The following is a 17,892-nucleotide window of genomic DNA, read 5'->3' on the forward strand; positions in this document are numbered from 1 at the left end:
GCATGGCTCATATAATAAACTGCTGTGTAAGTCCTATCAGGAAACAGTGGCACAGGAGGTGGGTGTTACTATTGTTAAAATAAGGGTCAAGGAAATTCCAGAGAAGGGAAGAAAAACACATGTAGTGAAACTGTTTAAATGCCTGAAAGACAGCAACAAGCTCAGGTAACTTCTCACAAGCTCTGGGAAGCCAGAAATGCAAGACAATCGCTTACCTGTGTGAGACAAGCCTGACTAAACCAAAAAAACTGCTGAAGTTTCAAAACTTTAATCCCTCAACAGAAAGAAAGGCTTATCTCAATGTTATCTTTAATTTTTGCAAAGTGAAAATATAAACATCCCTCTAATCCTGAAAAAACCCACAGTAAGTTTCATGCGCATGATCTGTGTTACGTACTAAGTTAAGTCTCCCACCTGTTAGTATATTTTATTTGTACCTATTTTATTTTATTATTTTATTTACTTGTATTTATTTGGTTTCTGTGAAGCACTTTGGCCTACATCTGGTTTTTAAATGTGCTATATAAATAAAATTGTATTGTATTATGAGATGTGAGGCACAACAGACAATGAAAGCAGCACAAAAGCATGATAAACAGTAAGTAAAATGCACGTTTTTATATAATAAATCACACAAAGAGCGATTTTGTTTATTAAAACAGGTCCAGCTCTCACGGAGGAAGAAAAAACAAGCGACTCAGATGACGCACAACTCTGGTATTCGACAGGCTGTAAATCCTATCTAGACACTGTGAAACCTCGAGGTTGGTTAATGATCCCACACAGAGCTCAAAGGTCACAGCAGTGCCAAAGACTGGCACTACTTTCTCCTGTTTCTAATTCTTAAACAGTAAGAGAAAAATGGGAAACAAAAGGAATGAGGCGGCTACACAAAAACTATAACAGCGTGGAGGTGGGAGTGTCTGCAGAGAAAAGGAGTGTAGAAATGACTGACGGGCAGATCACTCTGGACACAAACACGACTCTAAAACAAGCCGCTTGCTATCAGCAGACATGCTGGTAATGGCGTGTAATCTATATAATATTATTAGTTTTCACAGGTTAGTGTCAAAAGTGTAAATATCCTCCTTTTTTTAATAAACTATATTCCACAGCTACACTCACCAGTCCCATTTAAAGTGACTTAAATGAGTTGATCTGTGATCTCTTTTATCTGTAAACATGCACATACAGCTTGGTAGCAATGTGGGTAGTTCCAATGAATAAAATCTCTCACAATGCACGACAGACAACTGGTATGAATGTCACGGTGGATCCACACACTAATTCAACAGTCTTTTAAAGCCACTTCCCACACGTCTTAGATTAAAAAAACCAAAAAAACAAACGGATATCAAAAAGATATAAAACTGCAACAAAATCTTCAAATTGCATACATTTATATATCAGGTCAATAAGTTTAAGGCTCTTTGAGCAAAAATCCAGTTTTTTGCTCAAAGAGCCTGAAATTAAACTTGACCCCTGAGCTCAATGCTCAGTGTTTGTTACAATGTTCACTTTTTTTGTGCTATTTTAAAGCCTAAAAATGTGTTAGCTACTCAAAAATAATACCAGTCAGTATGTCACTACAGGTTAATGCAAATAATCATTAGTTACAGCCTTTCAGCAGTATGAGGGTAATTGCGTTTCATGTTTACCATCTCAAATGGTTGAGGTGCTCCAGGTTGATTTTCTTCTTCTTAACTGGAGATAAGATTGTTTTTACCTGTGATAAGAAATCAGGTATTTTAAGTAAACGTGGTTAAAAAAAAGTTGAAAAGGCAGCAGCTTCCTGTTTTGAATGCAAACAAAACTTTTTCAGCCTTCAGTAGCTGACTGTCACGGGCTATGAATGGAGCTTCCACAAAGAGCAGTAACTCAATACATCATCACCTCACTTCTTCACCATGGCAGGCCTTCTGGTCAATGTGTGTGTGCGTCCGTGTGTGTGTGTGTGTGCAGGTCAGTGCATGAGCCACACAGGCTCTCAGAAGCCTGAGTGACTGAGAAACACTAGAGATTGTTACTGGAGAGAGAAGAGTCACGTTACCACACAAGCCTCTTTGTGTGAGTCTCTGTGAGTGCCTTTGTGTGTGCATACTGAAGAAAAAATCCTTATCATGCATGACTCAGTCTGTCTTTTTAAGACTTTTTAAATTATTTAATAAATTTTAATAATTTTAAATTATTATGAATTATTGAGCCAGGAACAGTCAGAAGCCGCATTAAAATGTGGAACTGAGGTGAAGGTGGGTTGCAAAGCTGCTTGCACATAGCCATCTACTGTTGGCAGACTGAAACAGCCTAAACTGAACTTCCTATTGAGACTCATATATAAGTTTCTGCTGAGCAATCGGCCATCATGTGAACGGCAGAGACACCTGCTGATCTGTCGACATCTTGGCAAGCCTGAACAAACATTAAATTAAATTTTTAAAGACATCAGACGTGTAAAATCCTTCATTCACAAAAGTGAGACAAGAGACATTTTAATCTTATTAAAAATAAACATTAAAATGGGATATTATTACAATAGAGTTTAATGCTGTTTTAAGCCAGACCTTTAGTTCACAGTTTTGTCCACAGTTTTCCCTCAGTAGGAAATAAATAACTCCTACACTGGAAGCCACCGAGTAAAACTAAAACAGGAACTCAACAGGATGGATTGAACAGGTGGGATATTTGTTAGCTGGCAACACTGCATGTGTTGGGTTTCCAATTATAGTGCAGGGGCTTCTGTGATTATGACTATTAAGTTTGACCTTTAACAGGTACAGACTGTGTTACCTTAATGATTAGATGCTTGGATGAACCACAGTTTTGTAGCTCAGCAACAGCACTGACATGTAGTGCATGCTCGTGAAGATGGATTCAGTCACTGAAAACAAAAAAGGCCAGCCAAACCACAGTTTGTCTTGAAGGCAAGACGGATTCACATGTGATAGTGATATCCTACAAGAATCCAGCTACACCAGAAAGTATTATTTACACAACGTGTACATCAAATAATGACTATAATTACAAAAACATCTCTGGGCTTTTGGATATGAAGAGGGCAAAAGCTGGGGCTCACTCTGAACAGATCACCAGTCTGTATTTCTCTCATTTATGTGCCTTCAATAAATTGTGAGAAAAAAAGACAACAAGCATGAATGAGATCAACATAGCTGTGCCGGCTTTTTGAACTACAATTGATAAATGACTTTTAATCTGCTAATTTAATGGCAGTTCAACTTTCACAACCCCAAACCAAAACAAAATGTATAATCCATTAGCTTCAAAGAAAAAATAAAACATGACACTGACAACGAAAAAATTTGAGAACTTGACTATGAAGTCAACTCAACTGAAAACCTCACTGAAGCCAAAGTGATTGCAGCATAAGGTTATAACTCTGTGTCTGTGGGTGTTTATCAGCAGAGAAGACTGAGGAGCAGATGGTATACTCATGATAAAAAACATGATGCATTTCAGCTCTTTGAAACTTGCTGATGTTTGAAAGGAGTTGACACTGCAGAAAATATGACAGGAAACTCACGTCAGACAGGCTGGATCTGTGTGGATCACCTGTTTGATCAGCTGTTGATCTTTTTAACAAGATAAAAAAGTGGACAGTGATAATTCCTAAGAGATTCCTTAAATTTAAACATTTAAAACATGATATCATCATTCTTGCTTCACCTCAATGTGACTCCCTTCTTCACCATCCTATAATTAGGCTTGAAAACCTCACATACCACACAGCTGTGAGAAAAACCCTCTAAGGAAGCATCGGCGCATAAACCTTCAGAAACCTTCAGCTCAAACACAGCTAATCACATTCACAGAAGATAGTCGCAAAGACTGCATCCTCCACACCAAACATGTCTGTCAACAACCATCCTGCTTAATTACCCATGAACCTGTAGTTTTTCATTTGGCAGAGAATTTTTGTCAGAGCACGAAATACTTCAGGGAATCCTTGAAATCTGATTCTTTACACGGCATCAGAGATGTAGAAGTTTCCATCCATTGTAAAAGACAGAAAAAATGCTGAATGTTGCTTCCACATCAGATATCTTCCTAAGAGAAACTATAAAGCCACACATTAATGCGTTGACCTTTACTATGTGAGAATTTACTATGTGCTTGCTGAATCATAAGTCATTAAATCAGACAGATCTCCTCTTCGGGGTCGTCTCTGTGCACCTCTGCACCCGTTCTAGCCCTGCTGCTATTTTTAAATCACTCCATGCAAGCACATGAAAAATTCACAGGAAGGCAAATCCACAGCCAAATGTTGTCCCTGAGGACTCCACAGTACCGTTCCTTATTAACGGTCTGGTCCTGTGGGACACATGTAAAAACCCTCCTCGTCCTTCTACTGACACATAAAGGTTGAGACAGTTTGACAAATATGTTAAATTTGAGGTTCAAAGTTAAAACAATTACGACATTCCTTCCCAACATTCATCCAAGTCAGAACAGGAGTTCCTTGGAGCTAATCTGCCCTAAGATGACCTTTGAGATAGAGTCTCCAAACCTTAAGATCCCTCCCCTGTTATTCTAAGCTCATATCTGTTTATTTTGGACAACTGTTTTTCTTCTTCATTTTTTCTTTATTTTGTTAAAAAACTGATTGCAACATCTTCTGTCATAAGCATTAATTCATGAAGAAAAAATCAGAGTAATTATGAAAACATTCTTTAGCTGCACCCCTGTTCTCGTTCGTCAGAGAACCGTGTTATGCTCTAAAACTTGCTCCGTGCAGGGAATCCAAGTGCTTTCGCACAAAAGTGGGAAAACATGAACCTGGCAGGGTGAATGAACAGGCCAAAACTACTGCCACACAGACAAAAGCCCTTCTGTTTAATAAAAATGAATCCTATCCTCAAGCAACAAGATTTTGCTTCGAATAAAGCAAGAAACACATGTGCAGACATGCTTTTTACTATACCTTGCAAAAGCTGGGGCCTTCATGTAACACATGAATCTGCTACCATGTGAAATTTGCGTTTCATTGCACCAGATGTCACAGTCAAACCCGCTCCCAGGTCATAAATATGCTAATATATAGAATTTTAACTTCAGCCTGTACAGACCTGCAACTGTAAACTTTCATTTGCATGCAAAGCAGTGGAGCGGTGTAGAGTGTCCTACGGTCACTGCACGCTGATTGGCTCTGTGACAGCAGCATTTTAGGTAGTGATGCATTTTAGAGAAGCGTCCCTTGCGTGCCTGTGGAAGTCTGTTTATGTTGCGTGTGTGTGTGTGAGAGAGAATAGGTTAAATGTTTTTCTTCACTGTGGGTAACATTTTCAAAACTGGTCCGGCAACTTTTTTCTCCTTTGATCTTCCCGTGTTTATCGCTAGAATTTAAGCCGAGACTTGGCTGGTGACAAACATGATGTAGGTCACAGCGGTAATGGTTACCTGGTCAGTGCAAAGGAAGCGCTATATTCATTTTCTTCTCTGTAGGCGCCTGATACAAGTCAGATCTACAAAACAGAGTTTGATCTTGAGAAGATTCAGTTATGCCACACCTTCCATTCAGGGTTAACTGATACTCTTTGTTAATCAGTCGCGTCGTGTTGCTTTTGGAAACATTTTATCTGCTGCTGTCACACACTGTACAGCCTATGAAACATGACTTCATTCAAACCAAAACAAAAATGTGAACAGCCTCCAAAAAGAGTAGCTGGGACTCTCTATCAGTTCATTTAGAACTGAAGAAGCCTTTTGGATGAGAGGTGAAACACACAAGTCCAGTTCTCTTCATTTCAAGCGCTCAACGATTACCTGGATGATGTAGAACCTACACAGATGTGAGGCAGTTACCTCACATCTGTTAGAATCTAACAGATGTGAGGTAACCGCCTGTGCATCTAACAGTCAGATCATAGTATTTAAATGTATATATGTTACCTTACCCTAAAGTAAAAGCCCTTTACAGCTCTTTGTATCGTGCTTTAAGTGTGCATATTTCTATTGTATAGATGGGCATTTTAACAAGATTGATGTGCCTTTGGAGTCAGCCTGCAGAACTGCAGTTTCTAGCAGGTATGCATTGGCTTCACTTTTCAGGCCTGGAGGTTGCAGCTCATGGGTGAATTTCCCTTTACGCTTCAGATTCTACCTCTTATCCACACTGTGCAGCCTCATTGCGCTATGGCTGATGATGAATATGGAAAAAGGTGAGAGGTAAATGACCAGTCTGCCAATTAGCATCTGCATTTGCATCTAATAACCAATCCCCACCGCTCTCAAGTGCTCAGGGAATGTCTTTCAGTCCTCAGATAACAAAGGTCAAAAGGCCTCCGTGACATTCAACAGCACTCCAGCCGTCTCTGCACACTACAAGAATCCATCATGTTTTGGGTTTTGTTTTCTGAACTTGTTCCCCTCCCACGGAGATGGACAATTTTAGCCCTCCAATCTTTCCGGCCTCACCGGTGGGTCCGTGTTCATTACAAACACGCTGTGTGTTGAGAAATGTTTTAGTCAAATTTCCAAGAATGTGTCACACAGTAAGAGTGGCGTTTGTGCTCAAAGTGGCTTCAAATGACTTCAAAAAATGTTAAAAATGAAAACCATCATTAAAGTCAGGAGCAGACTGACAGACATTTCTTTTTCTGAGAAAAAAAAAAGTCAGGTCAACCACAGTTTGCTTCATGTCACTTTATCCTCACTAAAAATGAAATCATCAAGAAAGAATTCTTCAAGCAGGTCAAGAAAAGCTGATTAGTAATAAGTTGTCACTGACGAGCTGACGGGAAAGAACGCTGCGAGCAAGTTGGAGCGAAAGCAGATTAGAGGCAGGGGTAACTCCAGGACACTCTGCAGATGGTTGATGTACGAGCAAAGACTGTGATTACGAAGTTTTACCTTTTCATATCAAACCATTTTATTCTAAGATTAAGTGAAAAGAAATGAAGAAAAAGACAAAAATACCAAAGAAGACATAGAAAAAGATGAAAAAGTCATAAAAGCAAAGAAAGAACACAGGAAGTGAATGAGTTTGACCAGACAGGCTTCACCGATGCTGATAAAAAGTGGCTTGTGATATTTTCATCAGACTATCAAAACATGCAAATGACAATGCTGTAAGCTTATAAGGCAATGTAGCTACCTATAATCAGGCTGGTACAATATTTGTTGAATTGCAAAGTTTTACAGCATTGGAATAGTTAACTAGGGTTTCATTTACACAAGCCATTTCTTTTTTATCAAGTGGTCAAAAGCAGCTTTACCTTCACAATAAACAAGTCAAAGGTCATAAAAGTGGAAATATGTCAGTGATAAAGTATTACATAACTGTGGACTGGCTGATTAATTTGTTAGTGGACTTAACAGACTTAACAGTGTGTTTAGATACACAGGATTTTCTTCGGCTGTGCCAAGAAAAAATGCCACACCAGCTCGATAAATCAAAGATCCTCCCTCCTGTAACAACAGCCATATACATGACACTGCAGGTTCAAATCAAAAGAATGCATCCACCTACAGCAAAGGCCTCTGGGAAGTGGCCAGACACACCTCAATTTTCACACCCACCCAGCATGGTTTGTCAATGTTGTGACCGTTTCTGGTCCTGTGATTACGAACAAAGTGCTGTGATAACAGTGTGACTGTAAAGCAGGGCGTTGCTGCCTGCACAGAAAGCATGCATGTGCAATGAGTTGCCCCTGGCTGAATTCATTTTAAAACAAAACCAGATAAAAAACAGAAAACACTTGCTATGCTACTGTACTTTGATGAACTAGTGTTCCCATGTTGAGACTGATGGGTGTGTCCCTGCCTAACTGACAGACGAACTCCACACCCCTTCTGCATTTTTCCGTCTTTTTCAATTTTCATGTTGAAGAAACAGCTTTGACTTCAAAGTGTCTGTAACTACAGACAGAAACCAACAATTGTTGTATCAAAAATATTGGACTATGATCAGATTTTTCTGTGTTCAGATTATCAAATTCATAATTTGATTCATAACAAGTTGAAGTCTTGTCTTTTGGGTTTAAATTTTGATTATTTTTTTGTTGCATCAGTGCTGATGCTCAGGTACAAGCAAACAGTCTTTCGGTGATTAGACATCAATGTGCAGCATGTTTCTAACCACACAACTAATGTACATGTTTAAATATTCGCTGAAATGCGGCAGAAACAAAAGATAGATTTAAACGTTTTAACTGTCCAGTCACTCTCTGCCTCACAACTTCACATTTATGTTGAATTACTGTTGATTTAATTTGTATATAACTGTAATGCAGTCCATCCTTTGCGTTTACATGTCAAACACAGTTTGGGGGTTTCCTTGCTCTTGAATGCTTGCAGCATGAACCTGTTGAACTAGACTGTGGTGTGGTGCAAAACCTCTTCTCTCTAAGTTTTTCTTTTTAATCTTGAAATGACACTGTCAGACAATGGACCCACCTCTGACTTGTTATAACAAGCTACAGTCTCATTTGCCTAATGATGTGTTCATCACTGACATGAAATGTCTGTTGGTGGAGTTTCGACCTGTATTCCTATTGCTGCTGACTTTTTTCAAATATTATTCTTATCATTATTTGCACTTTTCATTCATCTTAACACCATGAAACAAACTAAATATACTTTAAATAGATTTGAAGCTTGTGCTCTTGTAGCTTTAAAATCAGTGATGAGTAGGGATGGGTATCGAAAACTGGTTCTTGTTGAGAACCGGTTCCCACTGTTCCAATTCCTTGGAATTGTTTGCCATTTTTGCAAACGATTCCCTTATTGATTCCAGTCGCCCCGAATGACGTCACCACGTTGCGGAGCGTCATTTACCTGGCAGGAAACATGTCGCTAAGCGGCTCAAAGGCTCAAAAGTTTGGTTATACTTTACGAGAACGGATGACAACAGGGCAACTTGCAATACTTGCAAAGTAGATATTTCATTTAAGGGAGGAAACACTACGAATATGCAAAAGCATTTGCTCTCAAAACACATGATGACCTTAAATGAATGTCATGTTTTTAATTCGCTCCAGACTCGTGAAATCCAACCCAGCAGCAGCGGTAACGTTCGCACGTCCTCTCCCATTAATGCGGCAGGTAAATAATCAACTAACAGTGCATATTATGTTAGCGCGATCTGCCTTATTACAAAACCTGCCATTACTGTGCATTTAGGTGACTATGATGAGAGAGACAGACAGAGTCTGGCTGGCTCAGATGCTGGCAGTTCTCGCTGCAGTCTACCGGTAGCGTCTCCTTTCAGGCCAGGATAGACGAATGTCACCGAGCAGTGTCTAAGTTTGTGGTCAAAGGTTGCCACAGCAGATGCCCTCGATTTTCGGTAAGTGAATGTGTTTAATTGTAGGCAGGGACATTACTGGATATTCTTGTGTAATTGCTACAGAATAATTTATGTTATACTTTGTTATTGCTACAGAAGAATATTTATTTTATTATTTTACATTTACAATTTTTTTCCTGGGGACCCTGTGACACCCATTGAAGAGCCGTAGGCTGTGGATCTCTTAAGATCTCACTGCTGGGTTTGTAAGGCCATGTTACCTCTAAATTTCTATCTTGTTCAAAGAGAAGATATAAAACAAAGTTCTAAGCTAATCGACCTTAGTGTTCTCCTTTTTAAAAAAAGAATCGATAAAGAATCGAATCGTTAAACAGAATCGAAAATGGAATCGGAATCGTGAAAAACCCATCCCTGGTGATGAGCTAATGCTTAGGCAGTACAGAGACTTCTGCTTTATAGAGCATTTTGTACCCAGTAAGGAGGCTTTTGTGACTGGGTGAATGTGAGGTCCTTACCTCCTCCTCAACACTTGTCGCAGGGCTCTTGATAGGACTGGTTGAATGGCTGAACACAGATGAAGACTTCCTGCTGGTGCTCTGAAACAGTTGGCAAAAGAGGGAGAGAAGAAAGAAGAGACTGTCAGACATAAAGAGAACTACAAGAGACCTCAGTCCTTGGGACACCCATAAAACCCATTGAACCCCATCAAAATAATCATCATTTATCTTATACTGGGCTTTGAGAAGCCCTGTTTGAAACAAGCTGCACCACTCTGTGATGCAATATGAATCCACTAGTAGAAAAAACTGAATCTGAAACTGAGCCATCAGAGCAGTCAGAAGCTGAGGCCCGTTAGTAACATGAATCTTGCTCTGCTAGACCCAAACATGGCCTCACTGTCCTACAACACTCAACCCCATTTTACTTATTCGTTTCCCAGGTTCTTCCTTGTACTCTTCAAATAAATAATTACATGGTATACAAACTCTATGTCCAACATACAGTGTGTTTAAATAAATCTGAATTTGTGATTTTGTATCATGACCTTCAGGATATCCAGTTCAGAGCACTAATAAATAACAGTGCAAAATAAATGGAGCTCATTGGGAAGTTAAGTGCAACTTGGAAAAATTAGAAAGCTTATTATTTCCCATTTGAGGGCGTCTACCCAGCAACAACATGCCAGAAATTTGAATACAGCTGCTTTAGCCTTGTATGCTTTAGAAATTTTAAAAAAGGGCTTCCTGACATTGTGAGAATTGTTGACACTTGTTTTTTTTTTCACTCTGAAGGCATTAACAAAACCAAAAATTGAATCCGAGCCAGTAAAAATCAAAATACATTCCAATGAGGCAAACAAGCTGTGAATTAGACAAAAAGCGGTCCATGGGTCATGAGGTTTGCAGCTAAGACACAGTAGAAATCTGAAATGCTCAGCTATTTTTCCCCATGAATCTATTGATAATAAAAGTATACACGGATGCACACGCCAATTAAAAGTTTTGCAATGCTTTAAAAATCAGAAAACAAATCGGTACACCAATACACCAGCGCCAGATGTTGTATTTTAAATGAAACATGCTTTACCCATGAGAATCCCTACTTTGTGGCTCTTATTTTTTCCTTTCTTGCCCACTGAGGCATTGAATTGTGATATGTTGTGTGCAATTCTCCAGGATGCTCTTGTAAGTTACTCGAATTCCCATTCCTAATCAGTCAGTCCTATTAAAGTGAGACGTCTGGACAACGAACTGTTTCAAAAATGATGTTTAACCCTTTATCTACCATGGGCCTGCTAGCAAGCCCATTTTACAAGTCCTCTTTAAATGACTGCAACTTCATTACCGTTTCCAACAGAGACAAAATTAAACAGTTTAAGAAAGAAGGCTGTATGGGAATAATCAGTGTATAATGACAGCGCAAGACATTCAGAAGGTATTGTTGTCTGAACACAGACAGAACGAATCCCCTCTGCCTAGATTTACTATGTCTGCTTCTATTCCCTTACTTTCCTGAATGATGAGATTTTAATCTTTTTACAATTTTATAGCCAAGATAAAAAATAGGTATTTGAGGCCTTTATGAATCTTGGTCAATAAAGGGTTAACAAACACCTTTGATGATTACTTGAACTATAAACAATGCAAACGAGTGCCAAGAGTAACATAAAAATGATAAACGGTCAAATACAGCATGTAGTACTACTACATTACTATACTACATGCACAGCCTCCAGTCATTAAGAGCTAACTATAGAGCATGGCAGCTTTTTCTAAAGTGAAAGTCCTGTAAGTTACTGGCACAACAAATCAGCTTCAGCTCCTTCAATAATTAAAAAAACGAAAGACGAAGTTAAACACTCGATCACCAGAGTCTACTTGAGCAGATGTAGATCCCATCAGGTGGAACAATAAATGAGTCTTCAAAAGTCAGGGCGTGCCGCCTCAGCAGTCAGACGGGGTGTGGCAGCACTTCTTTATCACACACAGTGTGAGCACTTAGCTTTCAATGCAGTGGCTTAAGCAGCAGAATGAGCCTGAAATTGTAAGTAGCCAAAGTAAAAAAAGACGCAGAGGAAGTTTTTCAATTCTGCTGCACTTGACGCTAGATATATGAAATAAAATCATCATTAAAGAGGCAGATAAAAATGTAGAAAGCTGATATAATTCAAATGTTTTCAGCCTGCAGCAGAAACCTTGTGTAAACCATTGCAGGCACAGAGGCCAACATATTCAGGAAGCAATTACTGGAGCAGGGAAATGTTCGCTGGCAAGACTTTGGGAATTGGAGGACCACACCGGTGTCTCGTAAATCAACAAATGATCAAGGAAGATTAAGATTCAGAGAAATCGGAGCTCAGGCTGAGTGTACTCAGGTGGCAAAACTCAAGAGACCTAGAGCACACTTGGTAGTGATCATGAGGACGTACTGCTAATGATGCCATATCGTATTTTGCCAGCGACCGAGCTCTAGGCTGTTTGTTTTACTGGCAATGGGCCGAGCTGGCAAAAGTTCCTTAATCCTTGAATAAATGTGGGGAGATAATGCAAGACATTTAAAGCACTTTATTCTTACCTCTACTATAGTAGCTTTGTATACTTCACCATTAAAGTTATTCATCAGTTAGCCCGTGGCTTCTTCTAATTGGCTTCACCTTACAAACTGATGATTTTAACTACAAGTGGATGGTGCTGCTGTTCTCACAGCCAGAGTCATGTGCCTGAGATGACTATGAGGTCAGTTAGAAAGGAAAATAAAGAGCTAAGAGCAGAAAAAAGTGCCTTAATAGGAGCCTGAAGCCTGAACATCTGGGTCATACATTATCTGCCTTTTCAGCACAGCAATAATTTACTGGGTAATCAGTTAAGGAAACTAAATACTGTAATCAGAGTATCTAAATCTAAAGAAAAGACCCCCACCTCAACTACTAACAGTTATTCAACAAGTCTACTAGCCCCCTTCTAGAAGATGTTTTGCAGACACGGTACGACGACCTCCATGTGTAGCTTCAATGTGAGCGATTGGTTGTGCTCTCTGTGTTTGTATATAATTAACAGAAGTTCTTGCTGTAATACAAGTAAGTATTTATGTACTCATGCATTTCTTTAAAGACATAAAATAATGTTAAAGAATTTTCAACTAAATGATTTCTGGCTTTATTCTGGATATTTACTTTACTCTGCATATTGTTTTTAATCTAATGAAGCGATACACATGACATATTTTCACTCTGCTAAACCCCACTTAAAAAAAATAGCATATGCAGTAGTGATGTGTCGGTCGCGAACGAAACGGCCCTTAGAGCCGGCTCTTTTTAGTGAGCCAAGCCGAAAGAGCCAGAATTCCCATCACTAATATGCAGTATAATGGATTGCATTTATATAGCGCTTTTCAGGGCCCTCGAGGCGCTTTACAATTCCACTATTCATTCACTCTCACACTGGTGGAGGCAAGCTACAGTTGTAGCCACAGCTGCCCTGGGGCAGACTGACAGAGGCTGCCATATCGCCCCATCGACCCCTCTGGCCATCACCAGTAGGTGATAGGTGACCGAGACTGTCCGAGCCGGGGCTCGAACCCGCAACCTTCCGGTTACAAGACAAACTGCCAACTCTTTGAGCCACGATCGTCCGTATTAAATGGGAAAGGCTCAATTTTATATTTACATAGTAAAAATATAAATTCCTCCTTCATGCCAGCAAATCAGAAAAAGTGTCTTCAACTGCACAAACATCACCTCAGCCTTGAGAAAATTTACAGCACAGTGAGAGAAATGAGAAGCTGATGCCATATTAGGAACATGCTTACATGGCTAATGCTTTCCTGATGGCTGACCCATACTATCTGCACACAGCAGCCTCCCTGCTCTGATAGCTGACTGCAACTTAAACCAATCACCCATCTAAAGATGCTTAACAGCCATGTGTGAGCAGAAACTGATTTATACCAACACAAGATCTAGTAGATTGCATCAAAACCACCAAATCTGTACTGATACTCATATTTAGCATTTTATGCTTGTGTTTTTATCTCTAATGGGTAAAACGCTTAGTTTTAGTGAGTGAAATCAGTCAGTACGTAGCCCACTGTACTGTGTTAAATAAATTATTTTGGGGGAAATGCAAACATATAACAGTATAACAGTATGAAAAATGTCTAGTTTATTTATATCTAATGTAAATAACAGAAGATAACCGAATGTGCTTTAGAGACACATTTACATTCCAGGCGTCCAAAGAAAATACATTTCAAAATACATGAAAAGTTGAAAGGTGTGTTTTGTTGTGTTAACCAATAATGAGTTATTTAGTGGTCATTAAAATGTCAGATGATTAATTTCAAACACACATGGAAAACAAACACAAGTAATATAAAAGCAGTGGTGGAAAAAAGTAATTTTTATATTAAAAAGAAATCCCTGAAAGTGCTGCCTGAAGATATCTGATTTCTAATGAAGCTTCTGCAAGGATCTCATGTTTTGGAAACTCTCTGTGGTGTTTTGCATCACACCAACAAAGAAGAGTTTAATGTGGGTGATTATTGTGGGTATTGCAAATAACATATCTTAAGAAATCTTCATTCTTAGTTGCTGTCAGTAAACCATATTCCTTTTTTGGTATTTCTTAGACTTTTGAACTGACTAAATAATAAGAGTTGTGGGGGGAATACTGGTTGAATGCGCGCATGACCTCACCTCTGTCATGCTGAGATCCTGGTACATGTAGTCGTTTTGGTTGCTGATGCTCAGCTGTTGCATATTCTGCAGGTACATCGGGGACACCACCTGCTGCATCACAGGCTGCTGCATCATAGGCTGCTGCATCATAGGCTGCTGCATCAGGACGAAGGACTGCTGCTGCTGCTGCTGCACAGGGACCAGGTACCGCAACGTCCCATAGCTTGCGCCGTTTACCGCGTACGGCACCGCGGACACCTGAGACACCTGAGACATCGGTGTCACCGACGACACGGAGCTCCCGGAGAACACAGGGCTGGGGGAGACAAGCCTTGTAACCATCGGCTCCGGAGAGGCCTGTAGATTCCTGAAGCTGGTCGTCGTCGTGATCGTTTTCTTGTTCATCTGAGACATCTTGATGGATCGGCCCAGAACGTCACAAAACCGACGGAGCGACAGCTGAAGTGGGGAAAACGCACAGCGGGATAAAACAGAGCAGGTCTGTCAGCGCTGGCTGGGCGGAGGAGTCGATCCACCCGAGTTTAACTTCCACCTCTGCCGAGCAAAGTCTGGTCAGAAACGTACTGCTTGGAAAGGAAAACCAAACTCTTGAGGGAGGCGGGCGCTCTACTCCTCTGTATGCAAATCCTGGTGTGCGCGCCACAAAGTGGGAGGGCGCAGGGCGAAAACGCTGCTCACGACCTACAAAGTTCAAACTGACTGCGCTTCGTCTCAATGGCCACATAGTTTGTAACCTGTAATAAACGAGTTACCACCACGCCCTGATCTTGGCTGTGCGGGGAATGTGTGCTGCATGCTCCTCCAACACCGCCAAACACTTTACCTGTACACCTGTGCTAAATGCTGAAGAGGTGTTCTCCCTTCATTAATGTGTTGTATGTCAGGTTGGACTTTATATAGGCTGTACCTGAAGAAAATGCAGGTAGCCAGTGAAGTTAGACATTAAAAATGATGCAAGTCAGCCGCTAGGCGGAGACAAACACTCACTTATGTTACAGACAAACACTGAACAACTAAAACAATTACACATAATGTAAGTTCAAATGTAAGCACAGGTTTTAGTAAATCAGTGAGTATATATAAACTCATGACAATAAGATGTTGCTTAGTTTTTGTTTATGTGAAATTGGTTGCATAAAATGTTCAGCACGGCTGTAAAATTATATTTGACCAAAGGCAGAGTGTAGAAGTGTTTGCAGTATTATTAGTTTTGTAACAATTTTTTACTCATTAGCTGTGTTTTTATTAACATTTACATCAGGGGTCACCAACACGGTGCCCGCGGGCACCAGGTCGCCCGCAAGGACCACATGAGTCGCCCGCGGGCCTGTTCTAAAAATAGCTCACCATAACAACTTACCAGTAAGCTGCATCTATTTTTATTTTTTCTTGCTATTTTTTTTTATCACAATTGCATTGGCATTAATTTGTTAGAGATAATATATAAAAAAAAAAGTTTATTATTAAATATTAGATCATGATCTAATATTTAGTGCTAGCTGGTCTCCACGGAAACAGTTGCCGTGAAGACCAGCAAAGGCAAAGGTGAGGAGATGAGGAAAACATGGCGGAAAAAAGGAAGAAAACATATAATTTTCACAGTGAATGGGAGGAAGAGTTCTTTTTTACCTCTGTGAAAGATTCATGCGTGTGTCTCATTTGCGGGGCAACTGTGGCAACGGCAAAGCGGCACAACGTGGAGAGACATTTCCGAACGTGTCACACAAGCTACCATGCTAACTACCCAAAGGGCAGCACACTGCGAGCGGAAAAGGCCCGCGAATTAAAGGCAGGTTTGAGCAAACAGCAGTCTTTTTTCACGAGACCGGTGAAAAACTCTCAAAAAGCAACCGAAGCCTCATTTAGAGCTACACATTTCATGATTAAGAAAAAGAAGGCATTTTTAGACGGAGTATTTCAAAGAAGCAATGATGATAATTGCAAAAACTGTGCTTAAAGACAAGAAATATGGAAACGATGTAATCTCCACTCTCTCTGATGTCCAGCTGGGGGCAACTACAATTGTTAGAAGAGTGTCGGCTATGTCCGGGAACTTGGCCGATCAGTTGGATCAGGATCTGGCAAAGTGCAGTTGGTTTAGCATCCAGTGTGACGAGTCCGTCGACAGCAGCAGTACAGCACAGCTGATGGTCTTTATCCGGATGGTATTTGATGGTTTCTCCACAAAAGAAGAACTTCTGACACTACTGCCGCTAAAGACAACAACGAAGGGAGTTGACATCTATAACGCGGTGAAGGAGTTTTTCGCGAAGAAAAAGGTACCGTTGGAAAAGCTGGTATCAGTGACTACCGACGGGGCTCCTGCTATGATCGGCCGACATACGGGATTCATCGCTCACTGTAAAGGTGACACAGAGTTCCCAAACTTCATGCATTACCACTGCATCATTCACCAGCAGGCGTTATGCGCAAAGGTGATCGGCTTCGAGCACGTCATGACTCCCGTCGTGAAGATCATAAACAGCATCCGCTCCAGAGCTAAACAGCACAGAACATTCAAGGTGCTATTGGAGGAGCTGTCAGCTGAATATGGTGACCTGCTACTACATACGGAAATCCGATGGCTCAGCAGGGGACGGATTTTGCTTCGTTTTTTGTCACTTTTGGGTGAAATCAAGGAGTTCATGCAATCCAAAGGGGAAGACACATCTCTGCTGGAGGACACTGAGTGGACACTTGACCTTGTGTTTTTAACAGACATTACTGGGAAACTGAACCATTTGAACTGTGAGCTGCAAGGCAAAGGTAAGACTGTTGCTGACATGATAAGTGCTTTAAATGGATTTAAAGCCCAGATGAACATTTTCTCTGTGCATTTACAGAGAAAAAAGGTGCTGCACTTTCCCTCTGTGCAGATGGTGCTGAAAGACAATGCTTCTGCATCTGAGACTTTTGACAAAGTTGCAGAAAAGTACACTCAAGTCATAAACCGACTTGGTCAAGAGTTTGAGAACAGGTTTTGTGACCTTGATCAGCTTGAGCCATGTGTCTCATTTGTTTCCAATCCTTTCATGAATGTGGACACAACATGCATTGCTGAGCAACTAAGTTCAATGTTCAGCTTGGATACTGGACAGGTGGAAATCGAAATTGTAACATTGCAAAATGACGTCCACCTCAAAGCCTATCTGGGTGCACCAAACTTTTGGTGCCTTGTTGACACAGAAAAGTACAGTGGTGTGTGCACAGCAGCTATGAAGGTTGCCAGCCTGTTTGGTTCAACCCATCTTTGTGAATCAGCCTTTTCTGACATGAACTTCATCAAGAACAAACACAGAACACGCCTCTCCGATGCACATCTGCAAGACTCACTCAGAGTTGCAGTGTCAAGTTATACCCCAGATTACAACACACTGGTGAACAGCATGCAATGCCAGGTTTCCCACTAACAGACAAAGAAAGCCATATTAGA

General features: G+C 40.4%; 2 protein-coding genes across 5 annotated transcripts in view; one reads left to right on the plus strand and one right to left on the minus strand.

Annotated features, from left to right (window-relative positions):
- The window catches only part of pof1b (POF1B actin binding protein), a 35,196-nt gene extending 20,082 nt beyond the window's left edge, over window positions 1–15,114 (minus strand). For 2 of the 4 annotated variants that reach the window (XM_085289835.1, XM_085289834.1), the window contains exons 1-2: window positions 14,457–15,110; window positions 9,778–9,858 (exon numbers count right to left, since the gene is read on the minus strand). In XM_085289835.1, coding sequence (XP_085145961.1) covers window positions 9,778–9,858; window positions 14,457–14,852 — 477 coding nt within the window. In that variant the 5' untranslated portion in view covers window positions 14,853–15,110. Of the gene's footprint in view, window positions 1–9,777; window positions 9,859–14,456 lie in introns of all 4 variants that reach the window. The other 2 variants (XM_085289836.1, XM_085289833.1) reach the window with 2 other exon arrangements.
- Window positions 15,115–16,390: 1,276 nt separating this feature from the next.
- LOC146566233 (general transcription factor II-I repeat domain-containing protein 2B-like) lies at window positions 16,391–17,869 on the plus strand. Its single transcript, XM_085287871.1, has one exon. It carries the CDS (start codon window positions 16,391–16,393, stop codon window positions 17,867–17,869), a length of 1,479 nt encoding a protein of 492 aa, XP_085143997.1.
- Window positions 17,870–17,892: the final 23 nt, after the last annotated feature.

Source organism: Mchenga conophoros, linkage group LG10 (genome assembly GCF_057382185.1).
Source record: "Mchenga conophoros isolate Kocher_MC1m ecotype Shallow Benthic linkage group LG10, M_conophoros_male_GT1.1, whole genome shotgun sequence".
In the NCBI taxonomy this organism is placed as follows: Eukaryota; Metazoa; Chordata; class Actinopteri; order Cichliformes; family Cichlidae; genus Mchenga; species Mchenga conophoros.

Bases quoted from the DNA above. Each gene is read 5' to 3' on its own strand.
- LOC146566233 (XM_085287871.1), top strand. From the start codon at position 16,391: ATGATAATTGCAAAAACTGTGCTTAAAGACAAGAAATATGGAAACGAT.